Source organism: Calliphora vicina, chromosome 2, assembly GCF_958450345.1.
Source record: "Calliphora vicina chromosome 2, idCalVici1.1, whole genome shotgun sequence".
Classification (NCBI taxonomy): Eukaryota; Metazoa; Arthropoda; class Insecta; order Diptera; family Calliphoridae; genus Calliphora; species Calliphora vicina.
In genome coordinates, this window is record NC_088781.1 from 6,005,703 (window position 1) to 6,022,551 (window position 16,849).

Consider the following 16,849-nt stretch of genomic DNA (forward strand, 5'->3'; position numbering starts at 1 on the left):
TTTTCACCAATTACATTTATGAAAAGTATTTTTTAGATTTTTACACCAATTATTTTTATTTTGCTATCTCAAAGTGAAAAACTTGTCGAAGAAAACATGTAATTTTACAGCATTTTTACTTGCATTCTTGCCCATTGATTCGATCAGAAGCTTAAGAACCTTCTGTCCGTTTGTATTTTCAAATCAACTTTCCGTAGCCCCCAAAAAATACATGATTCATGCATCATCTTCTATATTGTTATTTAAAATCGAGAAAATCGGTCAACAATTGCCTGGGATATAAGAAAAACAACAGTAAAATCTCGATGTTTATCTATATCTAGATTACTAAGGCATAAATTTAGACAGTATGGATATCTAACGATATATTTTTCAAAGTCCTTTGCAACGACGTATATAACGTACAATAAGTTGGACCTACAATGGGTCAAAATCGGGAACAAATTATTTTTCGGAGTTATTCCTATCTTTGAGTGGCTTAAGAAACCAATCTTACAAATTTTATTCTTACGGCTTTTTGTTGCTTTGAAATAATAAAACTACTTATTCTTCAATTGAATGTCTATGTTGAACTCGTAGTAAGAGCTCATAATAAGTAATTCATATTTGTGGATCGAAGGATTATTTAATAAGAAATGTAGCAAAAGTAAATACAAATTTCCTAAAAGTACCAAATACGAAATATTTATGTGTTTTATTAAAATAGAAATTAATTCAAAATGTATCTTTATGTTTATTTATTTATAAGTTAAAAAAGTAGCGAATAGTTCCAATTTTTATCCCTTTTCCCTTCAAAAAAAGTACCAAAAACTATTAGTTTTTAATATTAATAATTTTTAAATAAAATCAATTCGTGTCTAAGACTGATAAATAACAAAATTAATTCAAGTTAACTTCATTATTGATACTTGAAAAGATTAATTATTGAGAAATATTGAAATTGAGAAATGTGCAAAATATATTTTATCTTTAAAATAAAAGGATTCTGACAAAGTGCTAAAAATTATATTATTATATCCTCTACCACTACTCGTGGGTTATATCAGTGGTTTGCCCAAAGAGTATATTTCATATTTATAAATATGTTTGCATGTATGTACTGAAAAAATAGCCTGCTTGCATTTTTTGAAATGTTGCAGGAATCAGTGTACAAATTTTTCATAAAAATTGTCATCAAATTCCATCCCTAGTGGCTATGAGTGCCGACCAATTGTATTTTATTATCCATAGTATCAATTTAGTTTTTCACTTAAATGTGAAATGGAGAAACATATCTAAAACTTTAAAATTATCCCACGTAAGACATAATACAGATTTAATTAACAGTTTTGTACTTGAAAAATTACTAATTTTAAGCACAATATACATATATGAAAATAAGGATAAAGAGAATATTTTATTATGATTTTAATACAAGTCTTGTCTTTAAGAAACAATTCACAATTAAACAAACCGGATGTGAACAAACAAGCGAGAAAAAATAAAAATGAAATAATATTTAAGACCAGATTCGATTATCGATAATAACTGCTATAAAGACACATTTTTCTCAATTTTCGAGTATTTTGTCTGGCCCTTATCTAGTTGCTCCTTAAAACTCAACTAATCAATAATTGTTTTTTTCAAGAGATTATTTTACAACTTTTGGCTTATTTTTATTACCAATTTTTTCAAACCACCACCATCATCACTTTAATAATTAAAAATAAAATGAAAGAAATAAAATTACGAAAAAAGCCATTCAAGCCAAAAGAAACCATTTAACCTACAATTTTAATGGTTTTATCTTTTCACTCTAATCTTTTACTGTCGTTTGCTATTTGCCTGTGTATATTTCTTTACTTCATTTCTAACTGGAAATTAAAATTCACTTGCACTTGAGAGCTTGACGTTTAATGACATTTATTAAAAAGTAAAATTTCATTAAGAAAATGCTTTTTTTACGACACACTCACAAACACACCACACTCCTCACACCATTTAGTTATTATGCTCCAAAACACTGTCACTCAAGCAGCAGCAGTCTGAGTTCGAATATACAAAACAACCCCACTTGTATTTAATCTTTATGTTGAATTTTTACTGCTCTGAGGCGGGGAAGTTTATGCTGGAATTTATCTTCAATGATTGTGGACAGCATTGGAAAAAGTGCATGTTTAAATGGACATTAAAAACAAAATATTATATTTTTGTTCTTCTTTTTTTTTTTTTTTTTATGAGGTGTTAAAATTTTGTTTGTGTGTCCAGTCATTTCATTTTTAAATGGCTTTTAGTATTTATAGAGAGGGGAGTTAAAATGTGGGTGGTTAGAATTTTGTTCACATAAATGGTTTTAGAATTATAAGGGGAAGAAACACTTTACAACAGATATTATATGGATTTAAATTTCCTTGGCATTTATGTTGAAAATAAGTTTTATAATTTTAATATTCAACACAATCTCTTCATTTGTATTAGAATTTCTATACTCGAAGCAATTTTCATGAATTTGTTTTTAAACTGAACAATTAGTCACTGGAAATTAAATATAGAAAATGCGAAAGTAAGTTATTTTATAAAATAACCCAGAAAAAATTTGATTACCAAGTAATGGGTTAAGATGTTAATATTATTACACTTCACTACTTACTTATAAACTGGCACTTTTAATATTATACATACATGTGCATAAAATATTCTTTACTAAATAACAAAATGATATTTATTTATTGTTCTGCAAAATATCTGAGATTTGAACAAATTTTAGCAATTTCGATCTTTGTTCTATGACTAAATTACAAAATTTGTTTACAAAACATAATAATTTTGTTAATATTAGTATATTTTAAAACAAATAATTGACAGTTTTCATTTATTTTAAAACAAATAATTGACAGTTTTCATTTTCGAAACTTCGAACTTAATTTCGAATTTCTATTTTCTTTCCGATATTATTTAATTTATTTGACTTAAATTTTGAAATAGCTTAAATAATGTTTCATATGAAATATTTTAAGTTTAAACGATTTTTACCTATTTTGAAAATTCGAACTTAACTTCAAATAGCTTAAATAAAGTTTCTTATATAAAATTACAGTTTTGAACGACTTTTAGCAATATCAAATATTCGAACTTATTATTAAAATTTCAAAAGAGCAAAAAATTTTATAAAAACCACTAGTTTTGTGAATATTATTAAATTTTTAGGGAAATTTCCAACAAATTCACATTATCGGGGGATTTCGAAAATTCGAACTTAATTTTGTTTTTTTTATTTTCAAAATTACAAAATTTATTCACTTACATGGTTAAAATAAAATATCAGATAACTTATTTGAGATTTGACCGAGTTTTAGCAATTTCGAACATTCAGATTTAATTCCAAAATTTTGGTTTATGACCCAATTTACAAAGTTTTGTACAAAACTTAATAATTTTGTAAATATTAGTATATTTTAAAGAAAATAATTGAAAATTTCCATTTTCGAAAATTCGAACTTAATTTCCAGTTCTATTTTATTTCCGAAATAATTTAGTTAGTTTAAATTTGAATTTTTAAACGAGTTTTAGCAATTTTGAAAATTCGAACTTAACTTCGAAATAGCAGCATTTTGTAAATGTTAGTATATTTTTATAGAAATTTCGAAAATAATTTCAAATTTTTTCTTCAGTTTCGAAATCCTAATTTGCTAAAATTTTAATTTTCAAATAGCTTAACCTTCGCTTTACCAAAGTTTTTGTATGTACATGGTTTACCAATACCCACCCGGGTGACACTAAACTTCTATAAATATATGCGACGAACGAAATTTTAAAAAATTTAAAAAAACTTATAAAAAGTTTAAAATGTTTCTATTAAAGTCTATAGAACTCTAAAATTTGTTCAGTGAGTACAAATTTCATTTAAATCGAAACAAAATTAAAAAAAAATATTAATCCAATAAAAACGATGTGGTCACCCGGGTGGGTATTGGTAAAGCGAAGGTTAAATAAAGTTTCTTATAATATTCGAACTTATTATAGTAATTTCGTTTTGTATTCCGAATAGCATAATTTTTTATAAAATCACTAGTTTATAAATATTTAAATTACCAACTTAATTTTTATTAATGATTTTGAAAATTCGAACTTAAATTTTCTATTTTAGCTTCAAAATTAGTAAATTTATTCACTTATATGGTTAAAACATATTTGAGTTTTAAATAAGTTTTAGCAATTTTGAAAATTCGCTCTTAATTTCGAAGCTTCATTTTACTCGCCAAATTGCAATATTTTGTTTAAAGCCTCATTCTTTCTATATTAGTGTATAAATAATTCACAATTTCGAAGAACTTCGAAATTATTTCTATTTTAGTTCCGTAATTACAAAATTTGCATTATTACATAATTCAAAATATCTGACAAAATATTTTGAGATTTGAACAGTTTTGAACAGTTTATTTTATAAACAAATAACAAAACTTTTGTATATAAAACAAATAGATTATGTACATGTGAATGGAATTACTTTGTGCCAATTTCGAAAATTCAAACATTTTTGTTTTCGAAATCGCTAAAATTTTGTAATTTATAAATAAAACTAACTAATAATGTAAATGTTAATGAATTTTTTGGGAAATATTTGAAAATTTCCATTTTCTGGGAATTTCGAATATTCAAACATAATTTCGAATTTTTATTCTTGTTCAGAAATCGCAAAATTTTTATAATATTGTTACATTTTATAGTAAAAATAAAATCTCTGACAAAATATTTTAAGTTTAAAAATTTCGAAAATTCGAACTTGCGAGGAAAATTCATTCTTTTACATTTTTTTTTTGTTTACTAAAACACATTAATTTTGTTAATATTTGTATATTTTTTAGAAACCAATTTCGAAAACTCTAACTAAATTTCGAAATTTATTTTTAAGCTTAAAAATGACAAAATTTCTTTATTGTATAGTTTAAATTGAAGATTTGACTTAGCTATTTCGAAAATCGTATTGCTCCCCAAATTATAAAATTTTGTTTTAGTATGAACAATCAAAAATATTAAATTTTCTGACAATTTTGAAAATACAAAATTAATTTCGAATTTCTATTTTAACTTCGAAATAACTAAATTTCGAATTATGTAATTGTAATTTATTATTAAAAATTATGATAAGATTTAATGTATCTTATTAATTTAAACAAAATCCGAACATGATTTCGAATCTACACAAAATTCAATCACATATTTAGAATTTTGTTCTAACTTTCATTATTTTTAGTTTCTAATGTTATTTTCTGTAACACACATTTATTATTTATTTTTCCATTCCTTTCAAGCAAAATAATCTCAGTCATTGCTGATGCTAAAATGTTTTATTTTAATTTAGTGCTTGAATTTTTTATATGTATGAGAACATAAATAAATTTATGACATTTTCCGATGACTCGGTAAAATTGAAGAATTTTGTAATAAAAATATTTATTTCGATTTGCTGAAACATTAAACATAAAATATTCAATTGATTTGTATAAAAAATGCTTTATAAATAAAACTTTTCTGTATATTAATATTAAAATAGTATTCTTGTAGCAATAGTATCTTAAAATACCATTTCTTTGCTTTTAATATTAAATTCTTGTCATTTTTGTATTTTGTACAAATGACAGTGACAAGGGCTTCTTGTCAGTTGTTACAATTTTCATGCTTTTTCGTTTGTTTATTTTTATTTTTAGTTTTTTTTTTGTTTTAATGCTGCAGAAAACAATTTCACTTTTCATTAAATATTTATAAAGTTTAAAAGTGCAAAATCATTTCGAAAAGTTTAAAGGTAATTTTGGCTAAAACAAATACCTTTACATTGCCTTTCCCTTTTCCATTCTCTTCTAGTTTGCTATTATCCTGTTTTAGTTTTTTTTTTTACCAGGTTTGTTATGTTTTGCTCTTTAGCTATTTGTTTGTTTGCATTGTGTGGCTGGCTCATGATGTGTCAAGTTGATGTAGCAGCTACATTTTGCTGTTTTGTCGTGTGAAATATAAGACAGCTGTCAGGGTTTTTTTCTGTGCCTTTTGTCTGTCATGGTTTTTAATATTAATAAAAGCTTCTGTGGTTTAGCTGTGTGTTCGCATGAATGTAGAATGGCAAAGCAAAATCCATAAATAGTTAGATTTTTTTGCCCTTTTGGTATCACAAAAGTTGTTTGTATCAAATGTCAAAGTTATGTTAGGCCCAATAACATTGTCACGGTTGTCATATGTATAAAACATAAATGTCAGGTACTAATTTTTGCGGAAATTTAGGCAGTTGTCAAAAGAATTTTATTTTTTTTTGGAATAAAGTGGTTGGGAAGCTTTGAATCACCCGCTTTATAGTCCATGCTTCACTTTGGAACAGCTTTAAATATTGGATTTAAAATCGAATTTTTGACTTATTTGGTTAGGCTGTAAGAGTTTGGAATACAAATTAAAGTTACATATCTAACATCAACTGCCAATGCTACATTAGTGTTAATAACCAAGCAAAAACCAAGTTAATAAATTACCTGACGACTGACGTTTTTAAAGCGTAATTAACATTTTATAAAAAACCTCTCTAATCAACCAACTTTTCCAAAATTCAAAACAAACATGAACATGTTGTGTTTGCCTAACAGTTTTCAAATCAATTAGATTTGTAACTCTTTAAATGAAAATTATGTTTAATGTATTTTAACCCGTTTTCTGTACTTTTTTTTTCATTTCCATTTTAGAGCGGCACAAAAACTTGCACAAAGTACATCAACAAAATCATCAGCACGCACCAACGATATGACAAATACTTCCGCACGCAATGGTGGCTTTTGTGGTGCCTTACAGCGGGCGCCACCGCCCATGCCGCCCGGACTAGCGCGACGTTTAGCCAACAAAGAAAATTATGGTATTGGCAAGGTAAGTTTTAAATTGTTATTATTACTTTGGTATACATTTCAAATGCCACATAAAAAGCATTTTTATAATGCTTAATGGCATTTGCATTTGCATGTGAAATGATTTTAGAATCGTGCAAAAATTATAACTAGAGTGAAAACTAAACCATTAAAAGTAAAAAAGGGGAGAGAAAAGAAAAAAAATTTACATAAAATAGCAGGTTAATGCTTATGTATGGCTATGCTTAAAACAAATATTAAATATTGCATATTTTTTTGTATTATAAAACACTCACATTAATCACCTGAAAGTTGGAAAATGTCATTAAAATCTGTGGCATTCCTTAAACCATAAAATGCTTTTAAATTGTATTTTTTGTTTAGGTTAAAGTGATGTTAAGAGTTGCTGATACTCATAACGATTTAGAGCAGCCCCATTTCATGACTGTGGATAAGAAAAAGCGACAAGTGACTTTAACAGATCCTGCAGCTGCCTGCAATGTGGCGGCTTCCACATCCCAGGAAAGAGGACCCATGGTGGCGGCTCCCAAAATGTTTGCCTTTGATAGTTTATTTGCGGCAGAAGATCAACAGGTAGGTTAAAGTTCAGTGATTTGTTTAAACTCATAAATATTTCAAACTTTACTAGCAACACATTAAAAATTTAATTTATTTATTTAATTTCCTTAAATTTTGTATATTTCTGTAGTCTGATGTTTGTGCATCTGCCTTGTCTGAAGTAATCCCTGCCGTTTTAGAAGGTTCCGATGGCTGTCTGCTTACCATTGGTTATCCCAGTTCCGGTAAGTTGTCGTCTTTTGCTTGACTACCATTTGTATTCATTTCCTGGTCGCAAGGAAATTGCAATAAATTCCTTTAGCTTATATTTCTCCTGTGTACGTTGGGCTCAACCCAAATACACATGCTTATCTTTGGTTCAGTAAATGTTTCATTTAATTCATGGTGGTTGTTTTTATTACAGGTCAGTCGAAGACAATGTTGGGCGGTGTTAATCCTCCCACTGAATTAGGTGCCATTCCCTGTGCCATTTCTTGGTTGTATAAGGGCATTAACGATCGTCGCCAAAAGAGTGGTGCACGTTTTTCGGTGCGTGTTAGTGCTTTGGGCGTGAGTGCCACAAAACCAGATTCAACGTCAAAAGATTTGTTAGCAGCTCATGCAACGGGTAAGTTAATTGCTATGTCCAGCCGTTTAAAATGTGCAAATGGAGATGGTGAAAAACGTGTCAGGGTGTTTTTTTTTTTGATTTCTTAGAGATAAATGTTTCTCTGTGACATCTAAAATGTTGTCAAGTGCATGGAACCAAGTTTTTAATTGAGAAAACAAATTCGTGTTTGGAATGGCTAAAGTTTTTCTACCAAAACATGGAAAGAAAAATAGTCATAAAGAATGCAGTTTAACAAATCTTTCCTAGGAACCTTATCAGCGTATGAGTAATATTAATCAATTATTACAAGTATACTCATAGACAAGTAAGAGCTATATTCGGCTGTGCCGAATCTTATATAACCTTCACCAAATTATACTGTAAATATTTTTAGGTAAACATAATTATTTTTTTTTCAAAATTGATTTTGAAATTGTTTTTTTTTAATTTTTTAAAATTTTTTTTTAATTTTATTAGTGAAAAAATGTATAACGAATTTATGTTAAAAATATTTTTCCCAATTTTGACCCATTGGAGGTCCAAATTACTATATCCTTATATACATCGTTGCAATGGACTTTGAAATAGCTACACGCAGAGAAAAAACATGGTTCGACATGGTTACGACAACTATACTATGTTCGTTGTAACAATATATTGTTGTCGAAAACATGTAATGGTTGTTTTAATTTAATTTAAACAATATTTTAGTTACTGTAACCATTAAATGTTATAAATATGAATATGGTTCACCGAATAGTTCGGACAACTAAATAATGATAAATAGGTAAACATATTATGTTATGTACAACCATTAAATGTTAAGTTTCTATACGCGTAGTCATAATATGTTTAAGATGTAAACATAATATATTTACAACAACTAAATAATGATAAATAGGTAAACATATTATATTATGTAGTCATAATATTTTTAAGATGCAAACAAAATATGTTTACTTTTATTAGTCTTTTTTTCCACCATTTGTGAGTGTTGGTGTTTGTCTAAGCTGTTTTATTTTTACAAGTAAATTTTGAGTGTCTGTAATTCTCATTCGCTCTATAGTATTATTTGTATATTATCTTTAACTTTCCTAAACCGAATAACAATAAATTTCAGTGAATTTATCAATAATATTTTAATTGGGAATTTAGTGCCTCAAAACTAAAACCTATTAAAATAAAATTTTGTATTTATAAAAATAAATTTTAATAATAATATGATTACTTTGGATCATAATATGATTTCATTGGATCATAATATGATTTAATTGGGTCATAAATATGATTACTTTGGGTCATGTTATGATTGATTATATCATAATATGATTGTTTCAAAACATGTTATGATTGATTTGTATCATAATATGATTATTTCAGAACATATTATGATAATTCATGAAACCAATAATGATCATAATATGTTTTGGACTACAAGCATAAATCTGATCATAATATGTTGCTCTTAGTTTATGGTTACCACAACCATGTTTTTTCTCTGCGTGTATCATTAGATATCCATATTATTGTCTATATTAATGACTTAGTAATTCAGATATTGATCAAAAATAGGCTAAAAGTCTAGGCTGTCCCGAATGTCCTTAGCCATTTGTGGGCCGATTTTCTCGATTTTAAATAGCAACCGAGACGGGAGAATTCCCGATATATTTATGTATCAATCATGTTTGTAATTTATTTGGGGGCTACGGAAAGTTGATTTCAACATACAGACGGATAGAAGGACAAACGGACATGGCGAAGGACAGACGGACGATCCAAAATATATATACTTTGTGGGGTCGCAAATGAAAAATGTAGAAATTACAAACGGAATGACAAACTTATATACCCATTTTCTCTTAGTAAGTAAAATGCAAAGTCAATTAGCTCAGGAATCTTATTGAGATCTGTAGGCCCTGAAGTAGGTTGACTAATAGACAAAGTATTGCTTACAGTTGTCTAACTTTAGGAATTTGGTAAATTGTTGAATATTGTTAGTGGAATGTTTGCATTTTTGACCGAGATAAATTTGCAAATTAATTGGTCATTTGCTCTACTACAAGGTAACTTGGAAACTGAACGCATTACTCCTTTTCTTTCCATTCCTTTAATTTCTTATAAAGATCATCAATCTGCTGGTTCAGCTGCTGATATTTCTAGGTCAGAGCTGAGGACAGACATTTATGTGGGACCTAGTGATGATGAGATAGATGGAGAACATCCTAAGTTTCATTTGCCAGCCTTATATAAATTTTCTTTAAATAAGAAAAATGCAAAGTGAAACGAAAAGATCTAAAGGCCTATGAGAAGGCTGGCGACTTGATATAACAAGGAATAGAAAGACGGGAGGCTAAAAATCTCTGACCTACTGTAATTATGTCTTGTAGACAAGATTTCGACCCAAATTTTTTCAAAAATACACCTAATTCTATAAGTCTGGAATAACTATTTCCATTTTTGATCAGTTGCTTCATGGGCGATTCTGAAATATTCTGTTTCAAATCAATTAAAATTTTCAATCCTGCTAAAGCAATTGATGTGAATTTTCGTCATTTTCATTCAAATTTCTATTGACAACCAACTTAAAAAGAAAGTGAACGACACATAGAGGAAAAAAATATATTTGTGGTATGTCACAGGCATTTTCTAACATGATTAAAAGTTATCTAACTCAAGACCACTGTAATCATTTCTATGATTGTATATACTCGGCCTGGTTGCATAATCTCAGAGAAACTTACTACGATGCAATTTTGTATCGTAGAAATGATTGCAACAAACCTAAGCTTGATCCCTACAATTATATATATATGATTGCAGTAGAACAAATCATTGGTAAATGTAAGATAATGTGGTTTCGACAATCACATGAATGATTATAGAGATTAAATCCCTGAGATTATATCACAACCCTATTTTTTCGTGTGCATACTTATTTAAGGACAAAACATATAAAATATTCCAAAACATCTTATTACATTCACGTCTTTATTGGACATTGTGTAAGCCATTAGAATTTTACATTAAACTTCTTTAAAACACTAACAGTTTAAGTACACTATCATTAAAATAATTTAGAGATCACTCAGCTATAAAAATCTATCAAAGCACAAGACCCTCTAAGAAGGTGAAAGACAACTGCACAGACTTACATACATACATATATACCACTCTCCAGGATAATCCAGCCATTATCTCGAAACATACATATATTCGCAACAACGACTGTGTAGAAGAATTTAAATACGTACTTAAATTTAAAATTACTCCCTTAACGTACGTTTCTCAACTGAAAAACATACTTGTGTATACCCTGGATATTCTTCCAATAAACCTCACAAGTAGGGATAAGTTGAAATACAAACATTTCCCTTATATACTTCAGCGTTTTCATCATTTGCATTGCGAACTCAATAAGAGTGTAGTTTAATGTTTAATTTCACATTGTTAAAATACTATTTTCTACTTATTTTCTTTCTTTCCTTCTGCTGTGCATTCCTTTACACACAAACACAAAAAAAACAAATAGACTCTGATGACTCTCCAGGGGTTTATTTGCGTGACGATTTTCTGGGTGGCCCTACGGAGTTGCGTGCCCCCACCGCTGAACGTGCTGCCTTGTTCCTAGATGCTGCTTTAGCTGGAAGACCACAAGGTGGTCTTGAGCCTGCCATGATATTTACCCTGCATGTCTATCAATACAGTTTATCACGCAAGGGTGGAGGTAAGTTTATCTCGCACACCCACAAAAGTTCACACGATTTACAACATTCTTATTTGAATGCTAACGAGCGGACTTGAATGTGCATGTTAATCTTATCAAATTTTATGGCATATTGCTTATTGCATCTTTTCCTTCACTTTATTTTCCCTTTATTTTGTTGTATGTAGTGGCTGGTGGCAGAAGTCGTTTGCATCTTATCGATTTGGGTGGCTGTGCCAATCGTAGTGGTGGTCTTCCTTTATCCGGCATTGGTAACATTTTGCTGGCCATATTAAGTGGTCAACGTCATCCACCCAATAAAGACCATCCATTGACGCCACTATTGAAAGACTGTCTAGCACCGTTGACATGTCATGTCGCCATAATGGCTCATGTTATGCACACCCAGGTAAGTTCTTAGCAAAAGCACTTAGTCCAAGCATCCTGTAAAATTTTAAAGAAAAGTAAGGGAAGCATAATGCTGGAGACAGTTACTTATAGAGAATACGTGCTAATGAATTCTTAATATTTATAATGTAAAATATTGTTGTCATTGCAATGTCATTGTCAATAGACAATGCATTCATAAATTGTCTCCTCGGCATCTTCCTGTATGCAAAATGATGTTTGAATAAACACAAATGTCACTCACTTACTTACTTATGACTAATGTTCTAATGTTTTCAAATCGAATAATGTGTATCTGTATGTTATTCTCCATTTTAAATTGCAGTCGCATACGGATGCCTTAACGACCATACAATTAGCCTCACGTATTCATCGCATGCGAAGGCGAAAGCATCGTTTTCCTATGGGTGGTGATAAATCAGGAGTGGGTGGTTTGGCAAATGGCATGAATGCTGGTAAGTGGAATGTTTGTTTTGTTGTTCGAGATTAATTTCCAAATTAAAACGATAAATGTTGTTTCCATTCGCTTTGTAACTAAACACATGACTCTTCTTTCTTTCCTTTCCATTCCATTCCTTTTGTTTCTTTTCTTATGAAGGTCATCAATCTACTGGCTCATCTGCTGGTTCAGGTGCTGACCCTTCTAGTTCAGAGCTGTCGGCAGACACAGTCATTTATATGGGACCTAGTGATGATGCCACGGATGGTGAACATCCTCCTGTCTATTTGCCATCCTTAAGTTGTGGCGACCAGCGTGGTGTGATGAGTAAGGCTTTGAAAGGCAGTGGAGTGGAAAAACAACAACCCAGTCCTTCTAAAATACCTGGTTCGGCCAAAAAGGTGGTGGCCCAAAAGACACCACAAAGTCCTGTAGTGGGTGCTGGTCGTACTGGTAGTTTAAAACGCACAAATCATGCTAATAGTCCAACGCATCAAAACAATGTGGTGAACAGTAGTACTCAGCCTATATGTGAACAACCTCAATTTTATTCTCCAGTGCACAGTGTGAAAACTTTACCAAATTCTGCCTCATCACCCAAAATAGTAGCGGGTGCTTTAAGACATCCTGGTATGACCATGATGTGTAATAAAGCCTCTAATGTTCCTTCGCCCAAAGGGTCTCCTCTAAGAAGACCGGGAGTAGGTGGGGTTGCAGCAGCCCCCAATGAAGCTGGCGAGTGTCCGGGCAGTCCTATGCGTAAAATCACCGAAGAACAGTGGATTGATGGTCCTCGTGTATCGCGAGCTAAAGTGGCCGAAGCCAGACATCTACTGCGTGAAGTTAATCATGTGAAACAGTGTGAAACCTGGATAGATGGTCCCAAATCCCAATCCAGCCGTTCTCTTACAGCTGGCAATCTTCCTATGGCTGCTTCCCAAGTACAGGGTTATGGTTTTATGGATTCCCATAAAAAGTCTATGATACGACAATGGGTGGAGTATCAAACGTCTCAAGTCTTCCAAACCGCCTCGGCTGGTTCTTCACCTACACACACGCACAGAGAACAACAGGCTCAGCATTTACGCAACATTACCTACCACATGTCACAACTCAAACAAAAGTCTCTCGATAATCCCGAGGATATTTATGCCACCAGCACCAGACAACAACAACCCCCAACTGGAGATCAGCATTCGTTGCGCAGCAGTCAACTGGAATTGGTTAATCCCATTGGGCCTGGACTCATTAACAATATGGACACCACAAACGCTTCCGCTCCCGCTGAAATAAGAGAAGCTCATCATTATCGTCAAAATTCCGGCCATTCTCAAGCACCTCTAAGCTCACATTTACCGCATAACGAGACCTATATCAATGAAGAGACTGATTTACATTCAATACATTCGCACGCCAACAATCTGTATGGCTCGCTGGGTCATCATCATGTCCCACACATACCCACTGCATCGGCTTCCGACACCAATCTACCCTGTGATCGACAAGGTGATTGCGATGAAGATCAAGATAGTGGTCCTTCGGAAGTTCCTCCCGCTTTACCTTTAATAGAGCCTTTGGGTTCGCGGGAAATCTCTCACGAGAGTTTGCATCGCATATTATCGCGTCATGTGTCGCGTGAGTCTCTTTATCAGCAGCAACAGCATGAAATCAGACGACAGGAAGAACAGCTGGTGCATCGTCAACTGTCGAGACAATCTTCGCATCATTACTCACAACAAAGTATGCAGATGTCGGATTGTGGTATGCAGGTGACGGAAGAGGAGATTGCTCGGACCATGGGTGTTGGGTAAGTTTTTAAGAATTTTTAAAAAAGCGGTATTTTTGGAATTTTCTTATTTTATTTGGTCGATTTAGAGAACATCCTTTGGCTGCTTTGAGTCATGTGGAAAATATGTCCATTGTTTCGAGTTTCAATATGGCTGGCGATGCGTTTAGTGATTGCGCCATGGGTGAAAGAACGAGGTAAGTTAAAGATAAATTTCAAATCTTCTATTTTATTTGTCTACTTTGGAAACTCATTGGAGTCTAATAATAATTTTAATATTCTGTTTTCTTTACCGTTTTGCTTAAATTTATTTTACAGGAACCAATTTGACCAATTAGCGCGTCTACGTGAGATATTTACCTCACAGCTAGCCATGGCCGAAGTAACACCAGTCTTTCGCAGCGGTTGTGATGTGGGCAGCGTTTACAGTGAACCAGCCTATCGTTTTAACACTGGACCAGGCAGTGTGTGCAGTGAACCTCCTTATCGGTCACCAAGTCCAAGGTAAGATATATTTAACTGATTTTATTTTAAATTTAATACAAACATTTTTAAATCTCAAACGAAAATTTAACATAATTTTTATTTATTTTTTTTTTATTATTCTCTCTTTTGCCCTGTCTTTTAGACAGCCCTCTCGAAGTCCCAGTCAAGGCAGTCTACCCAGCCTAAATGGCATTATGCAAATAGCGGGCATGGAACAGTATGCTTCCTTACGTCATCCAGATGGCGCCTCTGATCCCAATTTACCGAAAGTGGAAAAACCTTTTGTTTTGGAACATGAAGACATCTGTGAGGTGGACGAAAAGTCAGCCTTACTCTCACCCTCCAAGCGATCGTCGTTGGAAAACGAAGAAGAACATGATGATGTTGTACTCGTACAACTAAACACCTCTCTACCCATAACCAATCAATCCCAATTACCTCTATTACCCCTAAATACCTCATCGGAAGCCTATGACAGTGGTCATGACTCTTCCACGCCCCGCACATCAAAGCATTCGGGCATATCAAGAAGAGCGGAAAGTGGCTACCATAGTGTGGCAACGGCCAGAGATAGTGATGAGAGTAGCTTTACTTCCGGTCTATCTAAAGAGCATCACAATCGTATAACGGTGAAGAAGAAACGACAGGATAAAGGTTTGTGTACTTGGCTAATAAATCCATTCACTTGTACTTATCCAGAGACTGAGGGAGAAATAAGCGATTTTTAAATTTGTGTTGAAATGAAATGAATGAAACAAAAAACCAAAACCCACCAGAACAAACTAAAACAAAGGAAACTTTTAAGCATTTAATTAAATTTATAGAAAAACGAGAATTGAGATAAAATTCCCAAACAAAGGCCAAATTTTTAAATTTTAAAGAATTTGAAGAAACATGACTGACATTTTTTTAGTTTATTTTTTGTATTGTATTAGATAAATATGTATGAGTAAAGAAAATATAAATCAATAAAAAAAAGAAGAAAAACTTGTTGTGCTTTAAATTTGCAAAGAAAATGAAATAAAAGCTTTTATATATTTAAAGCTTAAAGCTAATGCTCAAGCTTTAAAGCAGCTATTATAATTAATAAACCTTATCCCTAACAAAAACAAAATTAGACGATAAATATTTAAAAAAAAATAAACAACAATTCAAATTATTTCAATTCAATTTGAGTTGCCAAGCTTCTCTACTAAACAAAACAAAACCGTATATGATTTTCTAAGTTTCTTAAAAAAACAGCCTTAAAAACGTTAAAGCTCTAGCTTTTTTAACATCCTTTTCTAACAAAAGAGTAGAATACCAAAAAGAAAGGGACTTAAGAGAGAAAGAAAGCTTTAAATTAAATATTTAGTTAATGTTACTTGGAAACAATTCTTATTTTGTTTGTATGTTTTTTAATTTTATTTCGAAGAAACATCTTTTCATTGTTATTGAAATTTTAGCTAAAAACTGTTTAAAAGTATTGACAAAGAAAACAAAAAAAAAACTACAAACTATTAGTTTAAGTATGTATGATGTGGAGAGAATGAATGATAAACATAAAATCATATTAAAGAAATATATAAAATTTTGTTGCCAGTTTTGCCTATTTAAACTATGTTAAAGGTTTATTAAAAGTATAATTAAAATTATAATTAATTAGCGAAAAAAAAAAGAAATACATTCAATAAACTATAAAAAGAAAAATCAATGACAAGAAAAATTTAAAAATACAAAATACAAACTACAATATTAATATTAACAATATTATAATAAATAAAATTTATTAAAAAAAAAACAAAACGAAAACACGATAACAAATATTGTATGTATTTATACCAAAAAGTAAAATGGATAAAATAATACAAATAAATTATTATATTATTTAATAAATAATCACTTATTATTATGATTAATATTATAAAATAATAAAATATTTGAAACGAAATAAACTAAATTATTAATCAGCTAAACTAACTTTAATATAAAAACTTATTAAATTTATGTTTTAGCCTTATTT

The 16,849-nt window shown here is 30.7% G+C and overlaps 1 protein-coding gene across 2 annotated transcripts in view; it reads left to right on the forward strand.

Annotated features, from left to right (window-relative positions):
- The window catches only part of LOC135950270 (kinesin-like protein CG14535), a 134,291-nt gene extending 118,698 nt beyond the window's left edge, over positions 1 to 15,593 (forward strand). For both annotated transcript variants that reach the window (XM_065499811.1, XM_065499812.1), the window contains 11 exons: positions 6,702 to 6,879; positions 7,242 to 7,451; positions 7,567 to 7,660; positions 7,840 to 8,043; positions 11,555 to 11,749; positions 11,917 to 12,137; positions 12,462 to 12,591; positions 12,735 to 14,382; positions 14,451 to 14,558; positions 14,680 to 14,865; positions 14,990 to 15,593. In XM_065499811.1, coding sequence (XP_065355883.1) covers positions 6,702 to 6,879; positions 7,242 to 7,451; positions 7,567 to 7,660; positions 7,840 to 8,043; positions 11,555 to 11,749; positions 11,917 to 12,137; positions 12,462 to 12,591; positions 12,735 to 14,382; positions 14,451 to 14,558; positions 14,680 to 14,865; positions 14,990 to 15,575 — 3,760 coding nt within the window. In that variant the 3' untranslated portion in view covers positions 15,576 to 15,593. The remainder of the gene's footprint in view (positions 1 to 6,701; positions 6,880 to 7,241; positions 7,452 to 7,566; positions 7,661 to 7,839; positions 8,044 to 11,554; positions 11,750 to 11,916; positions 12,138 to 12,461; positions 12,592 to 12,734; positions 14,383 to 14,450; positions 14,559 to 14,679; positions 14,866 to 14,989) is intronic.
- Positions 15,594 to 16,849: the final 1,256 nt, after the last annotated feature.